This window comes from Perca fluviatilis, chromosome 16 (genome assembly GCF_010015445.1).
Source record: "Perca fluviatilis chromosome 16, GENO_Pfluv_1.0, whole genome shotgun sequence".
Classification (NCBI taxonomy): Eukaryota; Metazoa; Chordata; class Actinopteri; order Perciformes; family Percidae; genus Perca; species Perca fluviatilis.
The window spans coordinates 22315368-22335402 of NC_053127.1; the positions used below are offsets into that span (position 1 = coordinate 22315368).

The 20035-nt window shown below is 40.2% G+C and overlaps 1 protein-coding gene across 8 annotated transcripts in view; it reads left to right on the forward strand.

Annotated features, from left to right (window-relative positions):
- Nucleotides 1–17958, forward strand: part of LOC120544364 (disks large homolog 4) — a 68316-nt gene extending 50358 nt beyond the window's left edge. For 5 of the 8 annotated variants that reach the window (XM_039778042.1, XM_039778036.1, XM_039778038.1 and 2 more), the window contains 19 exons: nt 561–614; nt 1451–1501; nt 1663–1787; nt 3970–4139; nt 4287–4423; nt 5313–5457; nt 5969–6104; nt 6272–6428; nt 6542–6644; nt 7359–7473; nt 11186–11377; nt 11515–11557; nt 11650–11680; nt 12167–12214; nt 12327–12428; nt 12619–12791; nt 13138–13250; nt 13345–13436; nt 14334–17958. In XM_039778042.1, the coding sequence (XP_039633976.1) occupies nt 561–614; nt 1451–1501; nt 1663–1787; nt 3970–4139; nt 4287–4423; nt 5313–5457; nt 5969–6104; nt 6272–6428; nt 6542–6644; nt 7359–7473; nt 11186–11377; nt 11515–11557; nt 11650–11680; nt 12167–12214; nt 12327–12428; nt 12619–12791; nt 13138–13250; nt 13345–13436; nt 14334–14440 (2094 nt within the window). In that variant the 3' untranslated portion in view covers nt 14441–17958. The remainder of the gene's footprint in view (nt 1–560; nt 615–1450; nt 1502–1662; nt 1788–3969; nt 4140–4286; nt 4424–5312; nt 5458–5968; nt 6105–6271; nt 6429–6541; nt 6645–7358; nt 7474–11185; nt 11378–11514; nt 11558–11649; nt 11681–12166; nt 12215–12326; nt 12429–12618; nt 12792–13137; nt 13251–13344; nt 13437–14333) is intronic. The other 3 variants (XM_039778037.1, XM_039778039.1, XM_039778041.1) reach the window with 1 other exon arrangement.
- The last annotated feature ends 2077 nt before the right edge of the window (nt 17959–20035 follow it).

Sequence of the window (20035 nt, forward strand, 5' to 3'; positions counted from 1 at the left end):
GAGAACATGTTATGAAGAGATTAAAGGAGAGGGAAAAGAATAGTGTGTTAAGGTTATCTGTCACACTTTAGATAAGCTGACAGAGAACAGTCCCAGCAGGTAAACCCAAACCACATCAATGCAAAAAAAATCTTGCCCTCTCATTGACTTTATGTCTTAAGAGGTTTGCTTTGAAACGACTGGTAGGTGAGAGGCAGATGTCCATACCCACAGTAATTAACTAGATAGCCATTTACAGTATCAGTAACACAAGCTATAATTCAACCTAGACAATCCAAGAGTTTGGAAAAACCATGGGGTCGAGCATGAATTATTTTGTGTCCATCATGGCTTGATAGTAACAAATGGCTCTTGAGCAGTGCTCTGTATCCTTTTTAGAGTGACAACCATAGCAGAATGAGAATGGTGTTATTATCACAGCTAAGAGCTAAAATTGCCATCAGTCTTGGCTGTGATTGTATGTTTGAGGGATATTTACTGAGTGCTCATCCAGGAGCTGCCTCATCTTTGAGTTTTTAGCCATTCTTTCTTATTAATGTGTCTTCTCTCTCTGCCTCCAGGGAAATACTCCTCCAGTGGTGGTTAACACTGACACACTCGATGGCTCCCCATATGTAAGGATTATGCTTAATCTTCCCTTTATTGTATTGTTATGTTATGCTCAACTTAACTGCCTTCATATTCAGTCCATATTATCTGTAATGCCATTCCTTTCCCAGCATCCAGGTAGGTCTTTGTCCATTTTAATCTGAATGATAAAAGTACAAACTCATTTTACCCCTTTTTAATAAAATTTAGGTTTCTCTGTTTGATATACATTAGACAATTAGATTTTTGAAGTTTTTTAATGATGTCTTTTCTAAAACGAAAGCAGTGTCATGAGTTGTAAGGGATTACAGAATGAGGCTTCTCAGAGAAAAGCCTCCCACCACAGACCAGTATTTCTGCACCACTACAGTACTAAGAAAAGTTGTTTTTTAGGTCAGACACCAAAACAGTGAAGTCTGAAGTTCTTTAAATTCCCTCTTCCTCTGGGACTCGTTTAATTGCAGAGGTAATGCTGATATGTGGCTGAGTTGTTCAGCCAGAAGGCAAAATTAGACTAAAAGAATAGTGTTGCTATTTTCAACCAGGTACCAAACAGGTCCAAACATACAGTACGTCAAAAAGGAGCAGAATGATTCTGGATCAAATTTAGTGGAGATGCTTTAATTATATTTTGGTGCTGATGATGCTGTGTTGAGTAACTGATGGGAAATCCCCCAAGCAGGACTTCTGAGTCAGTTTAAGAATAGCAACATATATTGATCAAGCCCATAAGGCAAATTCTGAATCAACATAATAAATAATTTGTACAAATAGTTAAACATGTATAATTGTTTAAATAATTGTAAAATTCCTTAAAATCTAACTTTCTGTAAATCACACTATAAACATTCCTTTCTGACAGGTGAATGGGACAGAAGGGGAAATCGAATATGAGGAGATCACACTGGAGAGAGTGAGTCTGAGAAAATGATCTTTTAAACTAAAGTTTTAGACACAAAAAGTAGATGCAAAAAAAGCATAATTTCAACTATGACTGTCTTCAATCTCTAAAGCCACAGTCAAATGCCCCTGATGTGAATAATAATGTGTTTTTGTTTGTATTTGCTACTGCAGGGTAACTCAGGCCTGGGCTTCAGCATAGCAGGTGGAACAGACAACCCTCACGTGGGCGACGACCCCAGCATCTTCATCACCAAAATCATACCTGGAGGAGCCGCGGCTCAGGATGGGCGGCTGAGGTAAAAGCACACACATCAAAGCTACAATAAACACAAAGGCAGCATTCATGTATTCATGTTCCCACACTCCACAAATATAAAATCCAACAATCAAAAAAGCCCAAGGGCCCATTAGGTCGACTCGGGTTTCAGATGAAAGAAATGCTGCTCTACTGCCCCCATTTACCCTGCCTTTTCCCTCCATCTTCCTGCACATTTTCTTTTGAATTTGCTGATTCAGACAGCCAGTCACTTTTCTTCCTAGCAAACACGCTTAGAGACATAGAAACCACCAAAGTAGAACCTCACCTCTTCGTTTTAAGCATCAAAGTTACATCAGAGAAGGCCTGCCTGTTTAATTCACGATCTGAATGCATCGACCCAACTAAATATACTCTACTAATTTTAAATTTTTTATTTGTCTTGTACAAATATACAACATGCATAAATGTTAAAAGAGATCCTATTTTAATCACAATATATGGAATGGTAAAGAAATAGCAATAAACATAAATAAATAAGCCCTGTGTGAGGCATCCTTCTCACCCATCTCTTTACAGTTGACCTATAAACGTCCATTTGGAAGGACTTCAGAGTGTAAAGCAGGCCTGGAGAGATATTACATTACTTATATTTGCCTGAATGCAATGTTTTTTTTTTCTTGGCCTTTACAGTCTGCTGTGAGCAACGTATCTCAAATATCTTAAGGAAAATACTTTATGCCTTTCTACTCCTAGTATCTAAAAAAATGGGATACCTTGAAAACCTTACAAAACCTGCAATTTGTGGGTGTGAACTTCATGTTGCATCAGATGGTTTGAAGTGGCTGACTCAGTGGCTCCTATTATTTGCAATGATACAAAAATACAGAGACAACAGGGCAGTGGTGAGCTTGACATTATTCATTTTGAAAAATCTTTGAAGATCAGTATAAAACATTCGGTGAGGTTTATGAAAGTGTGGTTTAATGGTGCTGATTTGTAACATTTAGTATGTAAATTAATTGTTCTTTATGGCTTAATAAAAGGTTGCATGTAAAGCCCTATGAGCACAGAGCTACAAAGAACATTATAAGATACTCTATGGTGGAGTTGCACTAGAATTACCAGCATTAAAAATGTGTTACTGCACGATAACAATTTGCTCTTCTCTACATGCAAAAAGTATAAAATATTGCCTCACAAACAACATGCAGCTCAGACTTTGTCAGTGTAAAATTCTTTGTATGAAGATGTCAGCAGCCATTGGTTCCCTTTGGAGTTGGCTTAGTGATGTATCTCACTTCAATCAGAAGAGACTTCATTGAAAGTGAGGCTTAAGAGGAATTCAATTAATTTATTTGACATAGTGTGCACAACAGGAAAAGTTGAAGAAATATGTGAGAAGCCTTTGGCAATTAGACCCCACAGTGGTGTCATCATCATTTTAAGGTGGTAGTCATGCCATGAGCTGTACAGGAATATCCCTCTGATGGAGTCTAGACACTGGTGGTGGTGGTTTTGGTGAAGGGGTGAATGGATGGCTGGGAGAGAGATGATTGGCATGTGGAGCAGGACTTCTGATGAGCTCAGTGGATGTGAGCGTGTGTAAATAAATACAGAAAGCATGAAGGTAGTCTTCCTCATTGAACTTCCGCTAAGCTTCATTTGTTAAACCTCTTGCAGCCCTCAAGAATTATTTCAGCCTTACAAAATGTTACACCCTAAAATGTTCATGGCCGTAAAAATCAATTTTAAACACATGAATGGAAGAGTTATAAGTAGAGTTTTTAGGCCCTTAGAGGAAGAATGTGTGCCTTTGAAAATAACCATTTTATCAAAATCTTCCTGCTTGAAAATCAGCTTGTCTCCTGCACACAAGCTGTCACTCGCATTTCACATATCAACTCCTATCATCATATAATTTTCAGGAACGGTTAACGCAAGGAGAACTATACTAAAGCGAAACCCTGTGCTAGATCAACAGCAGAAGGGTTTCCACACACGTTAATATCGGATACTGAGAGTTGGGGGGGAAAGGCCAGATGTCTGTGGTGAAACTGGATCCCCAACACAGCTTTAGTTGGAGACTGACTGCTCTTGACCTCTTCTGGTGAAGGATTACACTCAATTTCTTCACCAAAACAAATTCTGTATTTTCCCTCTCCCTTCCACCGTCTTCCTCTCTCTCCCTCTTTCTCTCTCTTACGCTCTCTATTTCTAAGTGTGAACGACTGCATCCTTTTTGTGAATGATGTTGATGTGAGGGAGGTGACACACAGCCAAGCTGTGGAGGCCCTTAAGGAGGCAGGTGCTATCGTCCGCCTCTATGTTCTCCGCAGAAAACCAGCAGCAGAGAAAGTCACTGAAATCAAACTCATCAAAGGGCCTAAAGGTATGTGGAAGTGTAGAGTGGTGTACAGCATCAATGCTTTTGTGTGGGTTTAAGGAGCCTTTATACCCAGCTAAACTGTGCCCTCTGGATTTAGCAAATCTGCTCCTTTGCTCACTCTCTGCCTCTGTCATCGCTCCCTTTTCTCAGGATTAGGTTTCAGCATTGCTGGAGGGGTGGGAAACCAGCACATACCAGGAGATAACAGTATCTATGTCACCAAGATCATTGAAGGCGGAGCGGCTCATAAAGATTGCCGTCTGCAGATCGGGGACAAGATCTTAGCGGTTGGTTATTTAAATGGAATAACTGCTAGCATGGAGAGATATACTGTATATACATGTCACTGATAGCCTCAGACTCTCACCTTTTAAGCACACAGACACACATTCACACACATGCGCACTCACACATTTGTATACAAGCAGCATTGATGTATTAAGAGCCAAGATGAATTACAGCTTTGATTTTCATGGCCTGAAATTACTTTCATTACTATGTTAATAGGCTAGCTGTGTAGGATGGGATACATTTTTAACTGGAATGTTGCCACAATGAGTCTCAAGCAGTATTGCTGCCATCTGTTGGAGAACAGAGAGACTCTAGCGTAGCAACTGATGGCAAGCTCAGCACCAGCAACTTCAAAATGGTGCTTGGTTTCTACTAAATGGTGTCTGAGCAAATCTTTTACCTCGAAATGGGATAGGCAACATGCTTTTGCTTATTATGATCTGTTCAAAAAATGCATTTCCATGAATGTCATTGTTAAGTCATATGTTAAAATGCTATTTTTGTAACCTTAACACAAACAGCTAAAGGTGGACATTTGCATATTATCTTTAAGGGCTCCAAATCTAGAGGGGATCCCTAGCTTTATTTCTGGCTTAGCTCATCTTTACCCATCTAGTCTGATTGATGGTTAGCACATTTTTATATGGTTTCTAGAGTAAGGAATTTCTGATACATGTAGTAGTTAATTTTACCTTGTGTATGATTTAAATTGAGGTATGTGCTGTAACAAATCAGTGTAATCGTATTGTTCTAGCATTAAAAATTACAAAAGAAATTTTACTATCACCACTAAAATTATTGAAATTAAAAAGAGAAATGAAATTTAGATAAACGTTTTGCTGCTAAATGTCCATCTAAATTTGATCTCTTGTCGTAAACAATCAGGTGAACAACGTGTGTCTTGAGGATGTGATGCATGAGGATGCGGTGGGGGCTCTAAAGAACACAGCCGAGGTGGTGTACCTCAGGGTGGCCAAGCCCAACAACCTGTACCTGACCAACTCCTACAACCCTCCCGACCTCACCAGCAGTAAGCCCCTCTCTGTGTGAAAATCTACACTTCACTGTTGTGAAGTATGGCTAGCGAAAAGAATGTTGTCACCAAATGTCCTGCCTTCGAGTTAATGCATTTCCAAGGATTTGCACCCACAAAAATGAGAGATTTTTTTCAGACTTGAAACAGCAGTCAAACATAGAGTTGAGGGAATAACTTGTTCTTTCTAAATCACGAGAGATGACTGTGGGAGTTCTGTGAAAATTCAAAGCTGAGGTGTACAGGTGCAGGGTTGACTTGACTTGAAGAAAGTATGTCCTTGTAAAGAAAGAATATGAGATGATTACAGAGAATTCATACTAAAGAAAAAATCACATTCCACAAGTACATTTCAGTTTTTTCCTAGCTTTATATTAGTTTGATGCTCACATTGATTTAATATTCATTTGGCTTAGGTGCTGCCCAAAACGGCTTGGGTGTTGCACCTAAAAATTATATGGAAAAGCCATATATTATACCTCTTTTGGTTTTGTGTGTATTTTTCCAGCATATTCCCATATGGACACTGAACTCAGCCACCCCAACTATCTTGGGTCAGATTACCCACAAGCCCTCACTCCCACCTCACCTAGTCGGTTTTCTCCCGTTCTGCATGGCATGATGGGAGATGATGACATCCCCAGGTGAGCAATGCTCCTTCAGCTAAACATGTACTGTATACTGATTTATTAGTAATAGTAGGATTGGCAGTATTAGTGTTAGTAGTACTGTTTATATTGAGCTTGCATTGTGCAAAGTCTTATTGATAACATGACTGTCTACTTTCCTCTCTCCTCCATCTCTCTTCCAGGGAGCCTCGCAGAGTTTTGATCCACCGAGGCTCCACTGGTCTGGGATTCAACATTGTTGGAGGAGAGGACGGAGAGGGAATCTTTATCTCTTTCATCCTGGCAGGGGGGCCAGCTGACCTCAGCGGAGAGCTGCACAAGGGCGATCAGATCCTCAGTGTAAAGACACCTTTATCTTCTTCATGTTGTCACATCAACATTAATGCATTTTACAGTTGCACTAAGTGATTTTTCAGCTGTGGATGTAAACAGTCATACTGTGTGTACATTAGGTGAACGGCGTGGACCTGCGTATGGCCACACACGAACAGGCAGCTGCAGCATTGAAGAACGCTGGCCAGACAGTGACCATCATCGCTCAGTACAGACCCGATGGTAAAGCCACAGACATCTCATTTCTAATATTATACAATTTCAATTGCAAATAGTCATGTAAGGTGTCTTACAAAAACGTCTTAAATTAAAATGATTAATACTCATTTGGTATTAGATCAGTACTCTAAGTTGAAGTATCAGAATTGGTCTTGGGAAAGAAAACATTGAATTGATGCATCCCTAATCTCGCATTGCCAGACCTTCCCCCACAGCGCTGCAAAGGAGGGTCTGGCTAGTCCACATAGCATTCAAGGAAAACATGCTCTGGTTTATTGCCATTTCTTTAAACTAATCACAATCGTCATGGGCGGCACTAAGCGCCGTACTGAGCCACGATGCCGCTGCAAAATAGCCTCAGGAAGGAACTTGTTTTGGTGGAACGTGTACGTTCAAAGGTTGTTTTAGTCACGCAACAGAGAACTCAGATTGGACAGATAGTCTAGCTAGCTGTCTTGATTTACCCTGCAGAAATCTGAGGAGAATTTAACCATAGTCCTCATAAATCGAACCAGAGTTTAAAATTCCAACACAAAGAAAGCGGAAGTTAACAGATACATCCGGCCAAAAAGAAGGACATCCGGCAGCAATGGAGCAATCCTGGAAGTGGAACGTCGTGGATATAGACTAGTGTATCCCTATCACTTACAAGCAAACAGTTGATGTGTATGAGTGTAGGCCAAGGGGTCTTTATGTGTTTGTACTTCTTTGTTTCAGAGTACAGCCGTTTTGAGGCTAAGATCCATGACTTGAGGGAACAGCTGATGAACAGCAGTATGGGATCTGGGACCACGACGCTAAGGAGCAACCCAAAGAGAGGCTTCTACATCAGGTCTTACACAGACCCACGCAAATGCCTCTAAATTTGCATATCAGTAGCCAACATTATACTATGCATGTTTAGCCAAAACTAATGTCAGTGATATGCTTTGAAGTAACCAGCAATCTAGCATTAGCTAGCTTACAATCAACACAGCTGTTTTAGGACCAGAGGACTTTATATGTGACATGACAGGATTGCTCAGTCTACACTTACAAACAAGTATTTTCTTGAGCAAAGCCAGTCATCCACTAAAGGGCTGTTTTGGTGCCAACTGTTGTTATTACATTTATGAAGTAACTACTTTCTAGAGCTGTTGAATTTTGAAAGTGAGAATATGAGTCATTGTAATGTCACTTGAGGGACTTTGATTATTAGAAAGAAATGATTAACTGTAGACACAAGTTAAAGAGGCTCCAAAGTTGTAAGGGTAAGCCAGAACAGAGAGTTAAAGTGACAATATGTAAGGCAGGCACTATGCACAAAAAAATCCCAACATACCATACAATACAAGACAGAGGAAAATGTATAGTATGTGGTTACTGTGATACTGAGGCCGACTGTGTGAGTTGAATAGGAGTCCAACTCATTAAAAAATCTAATAATGTTCATTCCTACTTAAAGTGATGGTTCGGAGTAATTCACCCTAGGGTCCTTTGCACCATGACCTCGAGCACCCCCCCCAGAAGCTTTTTTCACCTGGGTCGAACATTGGGAGAGTTAGCTAGAGTAGCGTTATCAGCTGAATAGCTTAGTGCAGGGGCTAATTGGACCCACGTTTGTATCTTGTAAGTTACCCCACTAATAATGCCCGAAATGATACCAAACGTCTACAAGTAGTACAAATAGGTTATGTACTCATAAAACGATGGATTGGAAAGTTTGTAAGTACACCAGAAGTTTATGAACACTTGCCTGCTCTCTTCAGCTCTCTGTTGTTGCTGCTGCTGCTACCTGCAGTTAGACGAGTGCTTAGGGCCGTCAACAAATTACTACACGAAAAGAGATACAACAAAAATATGTATTAATTTAATGATTAAATAAGGTAATGTCTCCAAACTTACCTCAATTATTACTTGTCTCCTGCTAGTTATACTACAGCACTTACTTTAAAAAAAAAGTTAAATTAAAAAATATTTTTGTTGCATCTCTTTTCGGTGTTGTAATTTGTATGACCGGCCCTAAGCACTCGCTTTCGCAGCAACAACAACAGCAGAGAGCAGAAGCAAGCAGGCAAGTGTTATTTACATAAACTTCTGGTGTACTTACAAACTTTCCAATCCATCATTTTATGAGAGCATAACCTATTTGTACTACTTATAGACGTTGTGGTATAATTTGGGGCATTATTAGTATGTAGCTGCTAAGCTAACTTCAGCTGATAACGCTACTGCTAATCCAATGTTCGACTTTCCGGTGAAATGTGTTTAACTCGGTATGGTACTAAAGGATTACTCAATTATCATGAGAACATTTTTACACATGTTGATAATTTTTTATGTTTTGTTTTTTAAATAAGGTCAAGATGTATGTCAGTATATGCTAGCTAATGGCTTTTAATATAAGGATTGTAAAATATAGAGAAAAGTAATGGAACATTTATTTATCAATCACAGGCTGTAGCTAGAAACTGACCCCATCAACCCCTTTGACAGAGCTGTCTTAACAAACTCAAGTTGGAGCAAGCCCTGCTCAAACCCCAGGACAGGCCTGGATTAACAAAATGTCCACACAAAAGGTGTACATTAAAGGGTACAAACTGCAAAGGAATAAATAACATACATTTACATAATATGGAAAGCATATCACAGCCTAGGTTACCAAGTTTAACAAAGACTAAAGAAATCATGTACCACAGTAAGACTCACTGTGGCTTTACACGTGTCTTGCAGATTCAAGACAATAAATAAATATAAATGTCATTGCATTACTGTTTACTACAATACACTAAAAAGTTCATGTTTACTGTAGCCTACATAATAATTTATAGTAATCTGCAACCCATTTAGATTTTCTGTGTAGGCCTACAGTAAATAAAATGCTGTAGTTTACGACTTTAGGCTACCCCATTGACTTGCTGTACTAGTTAAGAACTCCTGTGCTCTGCTTTAGTTTACAAACAAAGACAAGACATCATTATGTGCCAAATTATACTTTATATAAGCCAATGTGATGATGAAATGCCAAATTGCTGCAGAGGAAGCTACAGTGATCATCCCATGTGTGTGTGCAAAGTTGTGTAAATACAGTGAGATACAAACTCCATGAGCAGCTCAGCACTGTTTCAGCACCCTGAACAGCGCCACCGCCACTCCACTCATAGCTGTCAAGAGTAATGTTAATCACACCAATCAATCAAACCAACCAACGACAGAAAACAAGATATGACAATGTTTATGAAAACAATGTTATAAAAAGAAATTATGTTCTAATCATCACAATCTATGCAACCAGTTTAAACCTAAAACTCTGCCACAAAAACCATATCACACTGACTGCACAGGGTTAGCACAGAGTAAAAGGAACATGGTTCTTACCTTCAGAAGAACTTCTTAACGTTACTTGATTTCCTGTGCAAACAGTTAATTAAGTCCTCACCAGGTCCAGGTGTGACTCAATCAACCAGCAGTGACAGGACAATGAAAATAGTCTGCTCTGGGTCACGATATTACACGCTCTGTATCAATCCGTTGATACTGACAGCAACAGTGCCTCCCTATAGGTTAGCTCAGACTTTTAGTTTCCCTGCAAAACTGGAGATGATGCCGTGTTCGTCCTGCTTCTTCATCTAGCTATGGCCAGGCTTCCGTCTTCTTTTTATTCTGTCAATCAGAATTACAGAGAAAACACTGGATCTATTGTTGATGACAACATCTGGATTAAAATACTGTATCCGCCCTGGCTGACATCAACATTACTGCTGTCTTCGTTTCTGATGGCAGTGACTACGAGGCTAAGCTTAAATGATTTGCCGTTAACACAAAAACATTCGCTAACGTTAGACTTTGGGTGAATGTATTTGAAGCTGGTGTTCGGGGATCAAAAGGCTGTCTATGCTCCAGTGTGTTCACGGACAAACTTGGCTGAAACTTCGCCTAGCCGTGATACTGTGTGTAGGACTTTGCATTTCTTGGTCCTGAATGGCTGAATGACAGAAACACTGATTACAGCATTCCCTGTTAAACAAATACCTGCTTATCAGATGAAGGCTGGACATTTAAACAACTAGCTAGAGGGAAAGGGGACTACTCAGCAACAGTTCGGCAGAATTCACGGCAGTGTCAGGGGTGTGTAAAATTACAAGAATACGATTTATGCCACTTTTAAAACAAGAAAATCCAAGATAGCGCAGAATTTCTTCCTTGCTCAACGACTGCAGTCGTGCACAGAAGCAGCGTTAAGTGCTGCCACTGCTGGCCGGGAATAATATGGCAATTATTATCTAGACTAATGTACTATATGTACTGTCTGATTTATGACAATGTGCACAAACATTAGTAGTTATAACTGTTCCGTGATCTGTTCGATGGACATCCATAATGTTCCATTTGGGGACTTAACAAAATAACATCTTGTATTTGGATATTTCTCTCTACAACCAAATGTAATTATGAAGCTACTTTAAAAATGTAAGAAGACTGTTCATAATATTGGTGTTCAAGTGGTTAGAATTTAAAAGAGTTTTTTTTATTAAGTTAGTGATTTGAATTCTTCCATCACTCAGGGCTCTTTTTGACTATGACAAGACTGCGGACTGTGGCTTCCTCAGTCAGGCACTGGGCTTCAGGTTTGGGGATGTGCTGCATGTGTTGGACTGTGGAGATGAGGAATGGTGGCAGGCCCGTAAGGTCAGCCCCCAGAACGAGGCTGAAGAGGTCGGCTTCATCCCTAGCAAGAACAGGTCAGACTTTTCACTGTGAGTGAGTTGGGGAGGTCCGACTTATCTTTCAATGTGCTTCAACAAAATTACTAAACATTCTGGTTCAACGTTTCTAACATAATTCTTCTGTCTCCAAAATTAAATGTTTTTGTTCTCCCTCCTTGTTTCTACAGGGTGGAAAGAAAAGAGTGGTCTCGTGTTAACACCAAAGAGAGGGTAAGTTCATTCACCAGCTGTTTGAGTGAGTTGTACCTGTTCTTTCAAACTGCCTCCCAGTGTGTAAATCTCTGCTCTGGTTTCTGTTGCAGGACCATGGTCGAGACAGCTTGGGCACTCAAGGTAATTAGTATGAAGCATAAATATACTGTGCATTGACACTGCAAGCATGTTAGCTGACTACAGTTAACACTGTAGCAATGGGCAGCAACACAGGAACACGATTTGCTGACACATACACAAACAATATCTCCCTGTTTTATTTACATACCTATTATATACTTAAATGTAAATAGTGATCAGTCACACTGTAATATCCATAACAAGATTTATAGCTCAATTGAAGGTGCAAGTAGCATTGACTTTATACACACTGCCAAATATAAACACAAGCAGTCTTTACTCACATTTTCTTCCTGACTGTAGTCCAATGCACACCTCATCTCCAAAAGTCACGTGTTTATGGTTCTTGTCAATAACGACATCTGATGTATTAGCTGCAACATTTGAGAATACATCATATTCACTACACGCAGATGCAGAATCATGAACCTGAATGTCATTTTTAATGGTAAAAAGAAATGTGTCTGAATGCTTTTCTGTCACCAGGGAGAGATAAAACCTCACAAAGTTATGAGACTGTCACCCAAGTGGAAGGTAAGGTCATATAGAAGTCCATTATTTAAGGCTTTTATATTACATTTCATTTTTGTTTCTTTTTCCCTTTTCTGAATGCTCCTACACACTTTCTTCTCTCTTTCTCTTCAAGTTCATTATGCGAGGCCCATCATCATTCTGGGTCCTGTGAAAGACAGGATAAATGATGACCTGTTGTCTGAGTTCCCTGATAAGTTTGGATCTTGTGTCCCACGTAAGTAATTATGCTGTCAGTCATGGAGACTGATCTGTTCACTGGTTTTTTATTTGCATGTCACTGCTGCCACCTGCAGCCATTTTAGGGTGATGTCTGCATAATACATCCCTCCCCATCAAGTAATTGCTTTAATTTTGAGATTCAAAGCATATTTGCAGCTTTTATTGTATTGTTCTTCCCCTAACAGACACCACACGGCCCAAGAGGGAGTATGAAGTGGATGGGCGGGACTATCATTTTGTGTCGTCACGGGAACAGATGGAGAAGGACATCCAGAGCCATCGGTTCATCGAGGCGGGCCAGTACAACAGTCACCTGTATGGCACCAGTGTCCAGAGTGTCCGTGAGGTGGCTGAGCAGGTACGCAGCAACACGTTGTACCAGGAAATAAGAATGAATGGCAATAATAAAACTCCTTAAGAAAAATTCTAATCCTTTTTTAGCCATTGGCTTTATTACTTCTACCAATTATTTGTACTAGAATTATAAGAACAGGCACAAGAATATTATTTAAAAATTATGAATTTATCAGTGATGTATATGTTTTATAAAAGCAATACTTCCTCAGAGAAAAGTCTAAGTGATAAGCCACAACCTTTCATGACTTGTTGCCCAATTAACTGGCAAATTAAAAGTTGTTGCTAAAATAACTGTATTTATGAATCCTTATTATTACATTTCTTTCCCTGCACATGTGCACAAGCAGCAGGGGAAACACTGCATCCTGGATGTCTCTGCCAATGCTGTGCGCAGACTACAAGCAGCTCAGCTTCATCCCATCGCCATCTTTGTCCGGCCCAAGTCACTGGAGAATGTCCTGTATGTACTTTCAAAACATTTTGAAAATGTATGCTTAACAAGCATTAAATGAAAATATGTGTTATAATGAAGATATTGTGTGTGATGTTTACAGAGAGATCAACACTCGCCTGACAGAGGAGCAGGCCAGGAAAGGAATGGACCGAGCCCTCAAACTAGAACAAGACTTCCTAGAGTGTTTCTCGGGTAAGATCGGAGAGTTTGTGTCTATGTGACATGAACACACAGAAATGATGTGTACACACAGAGCATGGAATTTCTAGCAAATATCACGAACTCTCTACCTACAAGTGGATTCTGGTTTGGATTATGGCAGCACCAGATGGTAAAAGTGAGCTAATTCCGCTGTACACTCATCTATTTGATGTGGAGTTGTGATCATAAAAATCCTTATGATTACAAGATTTTTTCAACAACAGGTTGTCTGTATTTTGGGTTTATTGCTGGCGCTCAGCTCCACACTTTTGAGGGTGATAATAGGTGCATTTCACTTTATAACTTTTTAGTCTTTTTTTATTGTTTAATACCAACAAATGATAAAAAAAAAGCCTCCTCCACAAAGATGGATTTCACTTTACATGTTCCTGGCCAAGTGAGTTAAATGAACGCATTCTGGGAGTACTCTGAGCATTTTAACATTTAAGTCACACATTTAGGGCAAATCACAGCGGTCGACAGAATATGATGTTAGGTTTCCTCACAAAGCTAATGCGGTGTACAATTTATAATAAATCACGAACAGCTGTTGTAAGCCACTGAAAAAATATGTGTGAGACTGAATAAACATGTGGGAGTCTTTGTAGAAATACATACATAATGGTTGTTTGACATTGTGATTTTACACAATATTTACAATGTACGCAGATTATAAAATTGTATTCTTAATTGATTATTCTTCTCATTGTCTCCTCTCAAACACATCTGATAAACATCCTTCCTTTCTTTTGTCCCTCTCTGTCTTTCCACCCTAATGACTCCATTTTTTGTGCGTCCTACTGTCTCTCTTTTGTCTTTGCTTGCCATTTTTTCCCCACCCCTCATTGTTTTCTCTCCTTACCTCACACATCCTGTGTCCTGCTGCAGCTGTCGTGGAAGGGGACAGCTTTGAAGAGGTCTATCACAAAGTAAAGACAGTGATCGAGGAGCAATCAGGGCCTTACATCTGGATCCCCACTCGGGAGAGGCTGTGATGCAGCACCCTATCCAAACCACCCCTTTCTCACAACCACCAACCAACACCACCCTCCACCCTCACGGCCAAGCCAGCCTCGCCTGCCTGTCTGCCCTCCAGCAAAGTCAGTGCTTAGGCAATCACTGAGAATGATACAGAGAGACAAATGCATACTAAGACAAACACAGAGACAGAGACAAACACAGGAATTGACACAGCGAGGCAAAGAAAGATACCAAAAGAGAGACTCTGAGACAGATGTGAACACAGCGATGTGTAATTAGACTGAAAGAGATGGAGAGAAAAGACGTAATCAGTATTCCACTTTAATGAGGCAGGACTGAGCATTGAGGCCCTGTTCACACTCAGCATTAAAATGCATCTTGGCCACTAGTGGACAGCTCTAAATACAGCTGTGACTGCACCCCAAACTGGGAACACAAATGTCCTAAACGCAGTTGATTAAGCACTGCCAAACAACTTAGTGTGTAATGTGTGTTTTCTCTGTTTCGATGCAGTTGCAGTTTCCCAACAGATAAAAGCAAATGTGAAGCGAAAATCCAATCACAAGTGATTACTTGAGAGAGTTCAGATGCATTCTGATGCCAGGTGTGAACCGCAGTCCATCTGGATCTCAACACAGTCTGGATATATTTGGACATTAGATCTGAACAGGGCTTGAAAGAGAGTAGAGGGTGACCCAGCAGGGACGGACCCCGAGGTAGTATTAAGACCACCTCACCCACCCCACCCCTCTCAAGTCTCATGCTCCCATTGAACACCTCCACGCGCCTATGTCTGAGATGGAGGTGCCCAAAAAGACGCTGGCCCCTCTTTTTATATAACCTCCTGGCTTTCTCTCCTCCTCCTCCTGTCAGCTCTGCCTTGTTTCAGGACAGGAAAGGGGGACGACTGAGAACAGGGCGCCCGGATCCTGCTGAGTCCCTCTTGATGAGGAGTCTTTTCTCGGCAAAGAGTCCCTTTTCGTCTGAATCTCCTCTTGGTTCTGAGTGTGAACTCTGAATAACACCTCAGTGACTAAGACTGACATTTGCTCAATCACCCATGTTTAATATTGCGAGGCATTATTTAAAGGAAGTTCAAATAATTATAATGATAAAAACACATATGCTGAATTTGTGCATGCATCCTCAAAGACAATGGAGACAGGAGACAAAAACAATGGAAAAATCTGACTTTAAAAAAAAGATAAAAAAGAAAGTAAGTAGGGTGTGTTCTCCTTTTCCACCTCCTTATTGTGGAGGAGTTTTTTAGCATGTCTCATGGAGGAAGAAGAGAAGAGATACACAGTCATGAGAGATGGTCTTGAGAGGCCAAACCTGAGCGCCGTAGATGCTCTGACATAGTTTAGCCTCTGCTCTCTTACCCACGCACACACTCACGCACCCATACGCTCTCAAACCCATCCACCAACACACACACGTAGAGTTGTAACCTCAGCTGTAACCTAGCACACTCCTCTACAGGGCGACTGGCTGTTCTGACCTGCTAGTCAGAATCCAGGATGAATGTTATCTCTCTAGGCACAAACAGCAGAGCTGTTAGCTTCATCGCACTACAGCCGACTCACCGATCACTCTTCCAGAAGAATCCCTCAGCCACAGACGTACACACTGTTTCCAGTGGCCGCAGTAAAAGCCATGGCGTGTGTGTGTCTGTGTGTGTTTGACTTTGTCTTCGTTTGTGTGTGCGTGCGTGCGTGCGTGTGTGTGCATGTGTGAGTGTGTCTGTGTGTGTGTTTGACTTTGTCTTTGTGCGTGCGTGCGTGCGTGCGTGCGTGCGTGTGTGCGTGTGCACGTGGGTCTCTGTGTGTGCGCATATGTGCACATTCATGTGTGGAAACTCCTCTGTCTGGGAGGAATAGGTCTTCTTTTATTCTCTCTTTTCCACTTTTTCTCTGCTTCTTTCTCCCTCTTGTGTCCACACAAATTAAAGCTAAGTCATGTTTAACAAATAAATGGCCTATATATATAAATATAAATATGAATATAAATATATATATATATATCTTTTTTATAACAATTTCTAAAGGGACTAAGTCTGTAAAAATCAACATCTCCAAACAATATTCCATTGATTCCTTTCGGTAATATTGCAGTTTGGTTGTTGAATTTACACACATTCCCATTTTATTGTTGTAAAACACAGCAAAAAGCTACACAGAAATAGCTGAACCGTTCAATTTAAAGCAGACCTCAAACTAGAGCTTTGAACTGACATATTTGACATGTTCTTGTGTACGTTGAAAACGATTTGAAACATGTACAATGCAGCTGTATGTGTGTCTGTATGACTGTGTGTGTGTGTGCATACCTGTGTTTGCTGCTTGTGTGTGCGGCTGACAAGAAAGTATGTGTTGTGTATAAAATATAAATTACACTATATGATAATATATATCCTTTATAACATCCACTGGTGGGTATAATGTATAATAAATTAATGGGTGGTGTGCGTATGTGTGTGTGCCAGAGTGAGAGAGTGAGACACCCACATTAAGATGTAGTGCAATACTGCTATGATGTTATGCAATGAAGATGGTTTTACGTGTGTGTCTAAGATTAAAACAGTATTTATAAAGTTTGCACTGACGGCATTATATGCTACAGGTATCAGCGAGAAGGTGGACTCCAAGTTTTATGAGCATGTGTTTGTATTTACTTATAATTTGTTCTGAATTATAAGAGTGAAGGTGGAAGTGTTGATGGAAGTGACCATTCATATTTATTGTTTGTTTATTTTTGCTCACTTGCTTCTCCCAGCTCAAGGTGGAACAGCTGAAGCTTGTGAATGACAAGTACCAAGTTTTTGTTTACAGTATGATTTATTATTTATTAAGGACTGTCACAGGTTCCATCTCAAGTCTGTATATTTTTGTATTTTTTTCCACATTGAGAGAGCTTTTGGGTCTCGGCCAGAAATGCTGTATATACAATAGAGATGTTGGAGTGCTGTGTGGCTTTAGGTTTAGTCGTGCACACTGCTGAATTGATGCAAGTACAGGATCCATCAGAGCCACAGCCCAGTTAAACTGCTCCAACATAGAAACAACATCTGCACACTCCGGGTGGGCAAAACACACACACACTCACACACACACACACACACACACACACACACACACACACACACACACACACACACACACACACACACACACACCGCACATAAAGATATCAGCACATTCATTTACATTTACACATTGAGAGAATCACAGAAACAACAACATGACAACATATCCATGAATGGAATAATATGTTTTCAATTTCTTTATTTGAGGGTTCAATGTATTTCTTAATATCTCTCTCAGCCATCCGTATCATAGTGTGATATTCCTTATAAAATATATGAATTTTTACAGAAAAGACTGATTAAAACGTTACAACAAAGTCAACTGATGCAGAAAAATATATTTAACAATGACAATATCAAGCAAAATAAAATGTTCCAGTTCAGTGAAGCGCTTGTTGTAAATTAGCTATAAAATAATAAAATTAATTTAAAAATGCTTTCTGAAAATGGACTCAGCAGCCTTGTTTTTTATTTGTGTTGATGATTTGATGCCTCACGGTTCCACAGGTGAAGGCTGCACGAAAGCAACATGTACAACCAGGGGAGGGCACTCATTCTCCATTTTCAGCTGCTTATACAAGCTCCTCAGCTGCATTTCCACATACATGCTGTGGCTCCTATTTGCCAGGCGCTCCGCCCGCACCCCTGTCTCTCATCAGGGGAACTATTTTCTCTTTAGAAAAGCACACAATGAGGATCCTTTTGTTTGATTAGATATGTGTGTGTGTGTGTGTGTGTGTGTGTGTGTGTGTGTGTGTGTGTGTGTGTGTGTGTGTGTGTGTGTGTGTGTGTGTGTGTGTGTGTGTGTGTGTGTGCGAACAGGTAGACAATCACACTGTGTGTGTGGGTGCTATGTATATATCATGTGTGTGGGTGCAGCATATATCCCTTGCCCCAGGCTTGAGGCATATTTCTGGCATCTGATCAGTTAGGCACAATCTGTGATTCTAATGTTAAGAAAATTGAAAAAAAAAACTCATACTAGTCCAACTAACAAAACATGAAACATAATATAATAAAATAATTTGACCTGTTGTTGCCCACACACCTAAGTTGTAAGTTGTTTATCGATGCTGTATGGTTATGGTTTACTCATATCGGTACTGTGCATTAACAAAGGGTCAAACAGCCCTAAATTATGAGTTGTGGTTGTTTAAAGATCCATTTGGGGAATGTGGTCACAAACAAGAGGCCCTCTTGATAAATGAACCACAGGCTGACACACAGCTTATCTCTGTTTAAGAAAAATCCAAACTGTTAAATGATGAATAAAATGATGCACAAAATGTCTGGTGAAGTCAGGTAGAAAAAGTCTGGGTTTGAATATGAAGAGCCTGAATAAACTCAGACAATGTGGCATAAGATTATTATCCCACCCTTACACCTGTTTAAGTGGGAAACGTGAAATGTGTAAGGAGTTTAAATGACTGAGGTAAAATCCTCATCCATTTTCTTAACCACTTTTAGGGTTGATGGAGGCTGAGGTATTTATGAAATTCAACACATCAATCACCTGGTTGTGACACCTGAAAGTGATATAAAGGATTTGACAGAGAGAGGGGAGAACATTCATCAAAGGTCATAAACAGGATTTAAACCTGCAAGCTGGTATGTATCTAAGGCCTTACAGCCATCAGGTTACTCCCATCCACACGTTTTGTCATCCTCCTATCAGCCATTAACAGGTCTCTATACTACATACAGGGCATGTAATGCAGCGACCCACAAGCTGGTGGGAGAATGCACAGTTGGATCCGAGAGCAAGACAGATGCCTCACAGATGGATTATTATAAAATTTGCCAAAGCAATGTGGTTAGAACTTGAAATGTCCTCTTAATTAAGTAACTGACTCACTGGATAAACTCTCTTTGTAAAGTGATTCATGTTTTAGGAAATCTTCAAACCGTATATGTCACAGATGTGCGCACAATTCATTGCCAGTATCCTGCTTTACTGGCAGGGCAGACAGTCATTTTAAACTAAGGAGGAATGAGAAATGATTTCAAAGCTTCCAAATGGAATAATTAAATCAAGCAAGTTATTAGAATCATATTTCAGTCCAAACACGATGAAACAAGAAAGCTGGCGGAGTGAAATTAGCGGGATAATTGTCAAAGTGTTCGATCTCACGAATCTTAGTGGGAACAAGGTGATAGTCATTATGTGTTGCAACTTGGTCCCATTACTGTATCATTGGCAATTATTCACAGCCTGTTTCACAATAGGCTGGTAATGGAGTAATACCTCTTTGTGCCTGCTGCTATGGGGTCTAGAGCTGCAGTGACAGGCCTGGATTTGGATTAAATAACGGATGACGTCTGTGTCTTGTGAGTGTTGGAAAGAAAAATTATCTCAAAGCAGTCATCTCAAAACTGCTCATATGCTTCTGCACTAAAGCAGTAAAGCATTTCAGTACAACACAAGTTATCGCACAACTCCAAGCCAATATTATCAGCTTGAAGGCACACAGGTGTTTCACTCATCAGTCATCCCTGAACCTTAACTTGTAGTCCTGACTTGTAG